At 43.0% G+C, this 10749-nt stretch overlaps 1 protein-coding gene across 1 annotated transcript; it reads right to left on the reverse strand.

Moving 5' to 3' along the window:
• Positions 1–1438: 1438 nt before the first annotated feature.
• Positions 1439–5418, reverse strand: LOC124257552. The gene is made up of 2 exons (XM_046691650.1): positions 4534–5418; positions 1439–3921 (listed from the first exon to the last, which is right to left on the reverse strand). Exon 2 carries the CDS (start codon positions 3792–3794, stop codon positions 2487–2489), a length of 1308 nt encoding a protein of 435 aa, XP_046547606.1. The 5' UTR covers positions 3795–3921; positions 4534–5418; the 3' UTR covers positions 1439–2486.
• Between the last annotated feature and the right edge of the window lie 5331 nt (positions 5419–10749).

Here is a 10749-nt window from a genome sequence, read left to right on the forward strand (position 1 = left end):
GGTGGGGGTGTTATATGATGATTTTTATGGAGAAGCATGTACAATGTGAATGACCCGCCCTAAAATTATGTACAAAGTAAGTGACCCCCCTGCATGTCATGTACAAAATCAATGCCCCCCTTTCCCTTTCCATATTTTTAAAGCATATGTTTTTTTAAAAATTATGTACAAAATAGCTGCCCACCAAAGAATCTTGTGTACAAAATTGCTGATCCTCCTACCTCCCCAGAACAAAATGGGTGCCCCCCTTAAAATCATCTCTCTCTCTCTCTCTCTCTCTCTCTCTCTCTCTCTCTCTCTCTCTCTCTCTCTCTCTCTCTCTCTCTCTCTCTCTCTCTCTCTCTCTCTCACACACACACACACACACACACACACACACACAGCCATAAAGTATGAACGGTCCCTAACTGATCCTTGTAGGGACAAGTAGGTCAGTCATCATATACACTTAAACACTTGCAAACAGACACAGAAGAGCGCACTTCCTGAATTGTTGATGTTTGTGATTGCCCTACTTAAATATTGTCTATGACAAACCTGCACCGTCACCCCTTTTGTAGGCTAACACACAGAAGCAACTCAATATCGTGTGGGTCCTACTTCCTTGTCGAGGCTGTGTTCAGCACGATCTCAACAATGACGGTGATACATTCTGGATTCTGATTGGTTAACAAGAGGGATAGTTTTTGCCCTATTGATACCACTTATAATGTATCCACAATCATCGATACATGTTATAGACCCTGTCCATAACCCATTAGTAATTTTTATACTTTAAATTCAGCTTGATATCAAGCTTATCAAAGATGATCAAAGCTATTTCAGAACGCTCTTAATAAAGTAAAGCACACAATAATATCTGCGTCAGTCAGTGTCGAGCAATCATCGGCACCAGCAACGCCAGCCAGAAAGAACTACGACCAACGCCCACTAGGGTGCTAATCAGTAAGGTAACCACTGTAACCTATCATCTGAGTTGGGGTGGTGACGTTTCATGGTTAAAGCATTTGCCCGCCACGCCGAAGGCCCGAGTTCGATTCCATATATAGGCCCATCATGTGAAAACCATTTCCCAGCCGTTGTAGTACTGAAATATCGCTTAATGCACAGTTGAGCAATACTTATTCACATTCCATTTTATTTAGTTCCTGTTGAAGGCATAATGCATTGGCGTATGTTCTGCCTCCTCCCCATCCCCCAAGGGTTCAACGCGTTTGCAATATTAACAAGTTCCTAAAACAGTGATTGAAAGTATGAGCAACCCACGTAATCAGCCAGGTTAACGTTTCTTAGGAGTTTGGCTATGTAAAGACTGAAAACCACACATCCCACATAGTTTACATCATGACGAGCCACATATTCTTCGTTAGTCAGCTCACCAAGCAGCCTAGCTATATATAGTCAGGTTATGGACATGTACGACAATATAACGACATGAAACACTTGGTCGAGTTTATTGTGTACTGTATCAAGGTTTTCAAGGTTACATCTGCAAGATGATGAAAATATGGTGATTATAATACACCGCTGGACAAAGGATTGTTTCCATTAACATTTGCTGGTTGCAAAAAACAAAGCAAACAAGAAATATTTATTCCATGGAGATTGAGAAACTACTACGGCTAAGGCGTGGACCTAATATTCGCACAGACTTATATTATCCGTGCCTGTTGTTGAATACAGTGGCTCCATCTAACTTTAAACTTTCAGTTCACATGTGCGTGTGCGCGCGCACACACACACACAGTGTCATACATACAACACACACACACACACACACACACACATATATATATTATATGTGGCATTTGTGGCATATATTTACACACATACACACACAAGCACACACAGTTATAATATTCTTTTGTGTGCATATTCGTAATATTTATAGACAGATACATATACACACATCGTCACAACCAACCACACAGACACTCACACTCACTCACTCACATACACGCAGTCACACACACACACGTTATTCCACCAACTGCTGCCTGTGATATATACTAGTATCTCATGCCATTTGTGATTTTTACAAAATGATCATTGTATTTATATACCAAGATCTTTGCCTTGAGTCCCTTCAATGGATACATAGTTTATTATAGTTCAATCCCAAACAGAAACATGAATGGAATTTATACATTTCCTAGTTCTCTGTCACGTCCTTCAGTGAAAATCTGAAAATTCTGTCACGCGTTTGTTGTGGGTTATCCAGAAACACAATCTACTGATGTTGGTCAAGGACACTAGAGCGGAAGTACATCCTCAACAATGTCTGGCGGTATATGCTAAACACTGTCTACTGGCATTTGTGCTAAACACTGTATGTTGATGTATGTATTGAACACAATCCATTGAAATATACACTAAGCAAAATCAGAAATTGTTTTAAAGAACATATGATTCGGACTTGAGTGACATTTACAACTCCATGAATCATATCAGGGAAAGAGTCATAACATACATGCCACGGCATGACTTTACGTTAAGCTGTCATCTCCGAATCCAGAGTCTGCGACAGACACACGGGGACATTCCTTCGGGAGGTGGTAGATTCTGTGATGGCCATCATCAAAGTAGAACTCCTCCACCAGAGGGTCCTTATTTAGTGGGACTTCATAATCAGAACCGGTGCTGTGTATTGACAACTTCCTCACATCCTGAAAGTCCTCGTCGCTGTCGCTGTCGCTATTTAGTCCCCATTTCTGAAGATTAACATAGTCATGTCCATCATCCGATTCTTCCCACTCAGCTGTTGCCTGATTTCCCGTATTGGATGATGCAGCTTCCGATGTGTTGCTCATAGCAGGACTGTCCTCCTTCTTGGGAGGCTGTGTGACTTTAATGACGGACACATGACGCGGCTTTGATTGAGAATACGACTCGTGAAATGGCGTCAAGTACTCATTGTTTCCTCCTTGGTTTGTTGATTCGATGGTTGGATGGAGATAATCATCCCCTGCACTGTTTTCTTTGAAACAGGGTCGAGGTGCAAGATCAGGGATATCGTCCCACTCTTCAGAGTCATAGCTGCAATCCCATTCATCTTCACTGACAGGATCCTCTGGTACCGGTGGGGGTGGTTGGAACACACCATCTAATGATGGTCTCTTTTGGTAGACCCGGTGAGTCTTAATATCTGGACCCCGATGAGCTCCATGTCCTGATATAACGGACCTGTCCAGATGGCGCTTCTGAGCAGTTGCTTCAGGAGCCACTTCAGTGTCTTTCCAGCCTCCAGGAACAGACATAGTACATTTAGGATCTCTTCTGTCAGCTCTGCGGATCTTGATGGACTTCATGAATCTACCTGCCTCGTCCTGGCACAAACGAAGTGCATCCTTATATCCTTTATACTCTCGCCATCCACTGTTCATCGTGGCAACATGGAATCTCAGTGGAGATGATTTGGGTATTTCTAACAAAGTGTTCTTTTTGAGGGTGACAGTGGAGCAGACAATCATAGGATCTCGACTCTTGTGTGTCAGTTTCATCCATCCGTGGGAAGAATCCTTTTTCGCCAAGCCTTGACCAGCAACGATTTTGACGATGCATGGCATCTTTCTTAATACATCTTTAATCTGGAAAATAGACGCTTTGTGTTTCTTTATCTTGCTGGTGATGATGTAGAACAAACATTTGCATTCAAAAGGAATATAAATGTCTCTACCTTTTGGATCACGACATTGCAAATAGGTCTTCTTGCCAAATTTACATCGACGTCCCATTTCCAAAACGTCACATGGGAAAAGTTGCTTCGGTGAAAGATAGTCATTCTTCTTCTGCATGACCTGAAGTTTTCGCGTCCACCGATTAGAAATGTGTCGCAGTGAGACTCAGCCAGGTCTGATGCACTGCGGTAGACTGGGATGTTGTTATCCTTCCTCGTCTTTGCATCAAACACACAAAACCAACCTGAGAAAATAAGTCGGAGATTGCAGGGATGTTATTGGAAACATTGGAAATATGGAGTTTTGTGTGTTGTTTACACATTGTAAGTTGTAGACGCATGTCTCAAATAGGGTCTAAAGATATGTATAGATTTTTTCGTATGAGCTGTTCATTATATAAAGGAAAGCTTCATCCTAATGATGATCTAATCGAGAAAATACGTAAACTAAAAGTAAGTTAGTGAATTAGTGAGTTAAGTTTTACGCCACACTCAGCAATATTCCAGCTATATGGCGGCGGTCTGTCAATAATCGAGTCTGGACCAGATAATCCAGTGATCAACAGGATGAGCATCGATCTACCCAATTGGTATACGATGACATGTGTTAACCAAGTCAGCGAGCCTGACCACCCGATCCCGTTAGTCGCCTCTCACGACAAGCATGGGTTACTGAAGATCACTTCTAACCCGGATCTTCACGGGTTACGAAAAGTAATTACTAACAAGACACAGTTTTCAAAACAAAAACACATCATACAATAATTCAGTGACCCCATTTCATTCTTATTTTCCTTCATCGAAAATTATGGAAGTAAGTAAACATGTCAACGCACATTTGGAATAACATCACAAACCTTTATAAGACGCTGGTATTTGGACCTTATCTGCAGATTCCGCCATGAACGTTCCTCCTGTGCCCCCCTTCGATAACCTCACCCCATGGGCTACATGGACGTCAGTGCCCGAATACATGAGGCACGGGACTCCGCAACCTGAGTCATCCGGTTTACAGCGACTGTGATCACACAGGACGATCTGCGGAGGATTCAGATTCCTTAAGATGTAGCTAATGGAATAGCTCCCTGGATGCCATGTCAGCTTCTCTGGTTTCTTTGCCATTCTGTTGCGGATAGATAATTATTTATACTCTCACTGTCGATATTCAGATTACACACTGTCCAATAGGTACGCTCCCATTGTAGTATTTAGATCAGATATTTAATTGCGTTGATGGTTTAAGAAGCAGTTCATTAATTGTTTGAACTGATCCAACACTGTCTGCACTGATTGTCCTTGAACAGTGAATACCTTTCAAAACTCCAGGTTTGTAATAGAGAGTCAGTTTCGTATGTTCTTGTAATGTGAATGATGACGGTCAAGCATCATTCAACTCCTTTCTGTTCAGGTTTGTGAGGAAAGCCTGTTCCCCGTGTTGTCGTTGGGGTACAGACAACTTTAAATAGCGAAGTCAATCTGTAGATCTGCAGAAAATAGTCCGATCAAATTCCTTTCAGGTACGTGAGTGGAAAGTACACAGTTGGCACAATGGTATGCGGTAAAGCAGGAGTCAAGTTCTGCCAAGTTCTGACCTCGTCTCTTGGTGTTCACACGGACTGATATGAAGTTAAACAGAAACGCACAACAAATACACACTCGTTAAATAGTCTATGTCGAAGACATGAAACTTACATACAACAACACAAGCGAACCGCTGCGCGTCTTTGTAGTATATACAATACAGCCAGCTTCTGAAAACGTTAGCTGCTTTTCTAAACTGGTTTTATAGCATACCTGAACTCTGCTTCCTGGTCCGTATTACATGCAAATGAAATGCAATCTGCAAACAGTGGACTGGGCACCCATCTGTAACCATCTCCCGGCGACTGTCTGTACCCATCCATCCGTATCTGTATTGTGATCTTATCTACGTTGCCAGCAAATACTGGATAGAATTGTTAATAGACGTGTTTTGGGAACTTGCTGATCTCTTTGACCAGCATGTGTCACAGGTGGTTGATAAATGGGCTCAAATGTGTTTTGACAATGGTTGTCACTAAAGGGACATCATTGTATGAATTTATGCATGTGTTATGAATGTCACCAGGATTCGAGGAATCTAATCTAACATTATGATTTTTGGGCTCATAGCTTACAACGCATTTGTCATTACTGTGGTTTCAACAAAAAGACCAACAAGAACATTTAACCTCTAGACAGTAATACAAGAGTAATGATTTCAACTTTCGCTTCATATCATTCCGGATTTTGATGCGTCTACGTTTCACAGCTTTTGGGTGCAATCAAACAATCTACGAAGATTCCAATGAGGGTCATACAGCTGTTGCTGAAAGTTGCTGACATGTGGGTACAGCACACAAGGCCTTGATGGTGGACGAGTAGAGAACATATCCATAGTTGATGTACCAGTGACCACACTGATGCACGATGCAGTCCCCGAATTTGACTGTGTTGCATGTATACCAATTCTTGTCTTTGTTGAAGTGAGCAATTGATTTGTCTTTGCATGTGTTTGTGATATGTACCACATGTGGAGCAGGATATGCTCATATTTTCCCGCACACTTGGTATCATCACTGAAACCTGCATAAGATTAATCGTTATGATTACAGGTGCAAGTAAGCGGTGAGGTAGGCTACTGGTGAAAGCGTTCCCTCGTTACGCCGAAGATCCGGGTTCGAATCCCCACATGGATACAATGTGTGAAGTCCATTTCTGGTGTCCCCCGCCGCGATATTGCTGGAAGCGGCGTAAAACCATACTCACTCGTTCACAGGTGAAATTGGCGGATACTTATTTACCGTTATTCCTTGATGACATCATAATGGATCTGAAACATATTTCCAAAGTTTTCTATAATCAATTTACATATATCGAATTGCGCAAAGCTGGATATGTTTTCCGTTTTCCAAAACATCCGGGTTAAAGAGGACTTATTGTCATTAAGCTAGATATATGTGTTTTCGGTACTGAGCCTAAAACGCAAAATGTTTATGTTTTTGTTTACGCGGTAAGACTTTCATTTGTTTTCTAATGCCGAATACGTCCATAGTTATTTCCATAGGTTTCATGAAATGGAAGCATGCGGTTGTATGGTGTGATATTAATTGTGACTCGATTGTGTATCTTTGCTCATGCTAATAACCCCTGGACTGTTTTGGTTGTGATTCTATACATGAATTCCCATCTCGAACAGTTGGAAGAACAGCAATGAGATTACTAGGTATTATACTGACTGGTTTCAGACCTATCAGCATATCAGTTCTGCATAAACCCACCCACATATCAACCCCATTCCATACTTTTCAGCAAGTCGACAACCTTTTGACTTAAGCTGGGTTGAAAAGAATACACAAATTGTAAGGATGAGTTATTTCCTCTGACGTATCGTGATGGGTTTCCCCAGACTGTGAGCTGTACAGACACATCGTGACTTGTGCACAATGCCCCGTTAACAGTGCCTGTAGACGATGTGACCTACATTGAGGTGCGTGTCATCTTCAGTTGCACAATACGTGGTCCTCCAGCCTTTCAAAGGGGCGTTAGTTTCAACTTGTCTTACTGTGTTGCACTATTGTCAGTGCTCGCGAAAACCTGTTTGCGTACCTGTTGGAAGTGAACGTCGACATGAAGGCTGAAAGGACGGTGTTGGTTTTGGATTGCACACACGTCAGCCGTACTTGCTCCAAACTGTAGGAGCCATATTGTATATCCTTAAGATTCATATTGAGATCTAAGTCACACAGGAAAATCTTGTCACATTGGTGCAAAGACTTAGACGTAACTGAAGATATGATTCTTTGAGTAAATATTTAGAACTGCGTCCCGGAGGAAATAGTAACTGGGTGATGGGTACTGGAGCCTGTCTGTCACGAAATAACACCCGGGGTGGCGGGGGATATATCAACTGGGTGGTAGGTATGGTGTACAGGGATATAACAACAGAGTAGTAGGTATGGGCTACTGGGGATATATCAACTGGGTGTTAGGTGTTGGGTACAGGGATATAACAACTGGGTGGTAGGTATGGGGACTGGGGATATATCAACTGGGTGGTAGGTGTTGGGTACAGGGATATAACAACAGGGTGGTAGGTATGGGCGACTGGGGATATATCAACTGGGTGTTAGGTGTTGGGTACAGGGATATAACAACTGGGTGGTAGGTATGGTGTACAGGGATATAACAACAGAGTAGTAGGTATGGGCTACTGGGGATATATCAACTGGGTGGTAGGTATGGTGTACAGGGATATAACAACAGAGTAGTAGGTATGGGCTACTGGGGATATATCAACTGGGTGGTAGGTGTTGGGTACAGGGATATAACAACAGGGTGGTAGGTATGGGCTACTGGGGATATATCAACTGGGTGTTAGGTGTGGGGTACAGGGATATAACAACAGAGTAGTAGGTATGGGCTACTGGGGATATATCAACTGGGTGGTAGGTGTTGGGTACAGGGATATAACAACAGGGTGGTAGGTATGGGCTACTGGGGATATATCAACTGGGTGTTAGGTGTTGGGTACAGGGATATAACAACTGGGTGGTAGGTATGGGGGACTGGGGATATATCAACTGGGTGGTAGGTGTTGGGTACAGGGATATAACAACTGGGTGGTAGGTATGGGGGACTGGGGATAATATCAACTGGGTGGTAGGTGTGGGGTACAGGGATATAACAACTGGGTGGTAGGTGTGGGGTGTTGGGATATAACAACAGGGTGGTAGGTGAGGGCAACTGGGGATATAACAACTGGGTGGTAGGTATGGTCTACTGGGGATATACCAACAGGGTGGTAGGTGTGGGGTACAGTGATATATCAACTAGGTGGTAGGTATAGGGTATTGGGGGCATAACTGGTGGTTGGCTACTGGTGATATAACAACTTGGTGGTAGGTATGGGGGACTGGGGATATAACAACTGGGCGGTAGGTATGGATTATAATGATAAAACAACTTGGTGGTAGGTATGGGGTACTGGGGATATAACAACTGGGCGGTAGATATGGATTATAATGATAAAACAACTTGGTGGTAGGTATGGGGTACTGGGCATATAACAACTTGGTGGTAGGTATGGATTATAGGGATATAACAACTGGGTGGTAGGTATGGGGTACTAGGGATATAACAACTTGGTGGTAGGTATGGATTATAGGGATATAACAACTTGGTGGTAGGTATGGGGTACTGGGGATATAACAACTTGGTGGTAGGTATGGATTATAGGGATATAACAACTGGGTGGTAGGTATTGGGGACTTGGGATGTAACAACTTGGTGGTAGGTATGGATTATAGGGATATAACAACTGGGTGGTAGGTATTGGGACTGGGGATATAACAACTTGATGGTAGGTATGGATTATAGGGATGTAACAACTTGGTGGTAGGTATGGATTATAGGGATTTAACAACTGGGTGGTAGGTATTGGGGACTTGGGATATAACAACTTGGTGGTAGGTATGGGGGACTGGGGATATAACAACTTGATGGTAGGTATAGATTATAGGGATGTAACAACTGGGTGGTAGGTATGGGGTACTGGGGATATAACAACTTGGTGGTAGGTATGGATTATAGGGATATAACAACTGGGTGGTAGGTATTGGGGACTTGGGATGTAACAACTTGGTGGTAGGTATGGATTATAGGGATATAACAACTGGGTGGTAGGTATTGGAGACTGGGGATATAACAACTTGATGGTAGGTATGGATTATAGGGATGTAACAATTTGGTGGTAGGTATGGATTATAGGGATTTAACAACTGGGTGGTAGGTATTGGGGACTTGGGATATAACAACTTGGTGGTAGGTATGGGGGACTGGGGATATAACAACTTGATGGTAGGTATAGATTATAGGGATGTAACAACTGGGTGGTAGGTATGGATTATAGGGATTTAACAACTGGGTGGTAGGTATGGGGGACTGGGGATATAATAACTGGGTGGTAGGTATGGATTATAGGGATATAACAACTGGGTGGTAGGTATGGATTATAGGGATATAACAACTGGGTGGTAGGTATGGGGTACAGGGATATAACAACTGGGTGGTAGGTGTTGGGTACAGGGATATAACAACTTTGTGGTAGATATGGGGGACTGGGGATAATATCAACTGGGTGGTAGGTGTGGGGTACAGGGATATAACAACAGGGTGGTAGGTATGGGGGACTGGGGATATAACAACTTGGTGGTAGGTATGGGGGACTGGGGATATAACAACTGGGCGGTAGGTATGGATTATAATGATAAAACAACTTGCTGGTAGGTATGGATTATAGGGATATAACAACTGGGTGGTAGGTATTGGGTACAGGGGATATAACAACTTGGTGGTAGGTATGGATTATAGGCATATAACAACTTGGTGGTAGGTATGGGTTACTGGGGATATAACAACTGGGCGGTAGGTATGGATTATAATGATAAAACAACTTAGTGGTAGGTATGGGGTACTAGGGATATAACAACTGGGTGGTAGGTATGGATTATAGGAATATAACAACTGGGTGGTAGGTATTGGGGACTTGGGATATAACAACTGGGTGGTAGGTATGGATTATAGGGATATAACAACTGGGTGGTAGGTATGGGGGACTGGTGATATAACAACCTGGTGGTAGGTATGGATTATAGGGATGTAACAACTGGGTGGTAGGTATGGATTATAGGGATATAACAACTGGGTGGTAGGTATGGGGGACTGGGGATATAACAACTTGGTGGTAGGGATTATAGGGATGTAACAACTGGGTGGTAGGTATAGATTATAGGGATTTAACAACTGGGTGGTAGGTATGGGGGACTGGGGATATAACAACTGGGTGGTAGGGATTACAGGGATATAACAACTGGGTGGTGGGTGTTGGGTACAGGGATATAACAACTGGGTGGTAGGTATGGGGGACTGGGGATAATATCAACTGGGTGGTAGGTGTGGGGTACAGAGATATAACAACTGGGTGGTAGGTGTGGGGTATTGGGATATAACAACAGGGGTAGGTGTGGGGACTGGGGATATAACAACTTGGTGGT

The sequence above is a fragment of the Haliotis rubra genome, unplaced genomic scaffold (genome assembly GCF_003918875.1).
Source record: "Haliotis rubra isolate DU_JTF1 unplaced genomic scaffold, ASM391887v1 Scf666, whole genome shotgun sequence".
Classification (NCBI taxonomy): domain Eukaryota; kingdom Metazoa; phylum Mollusca; class Gastropoda; order Lepetellida; family Haliotidae; genus Haliotis; species Haliotis rubra.

What these genes read in the sequence shown, in the direction of transcription:
- LOC124257552 (XM_046691650.1), bottom strand. Translation starts at nt 3,794, where the DNA reads ATGCAGAAGAAGAATGACTATCTTTCACCGAAGCAACTTTTCCCATGT.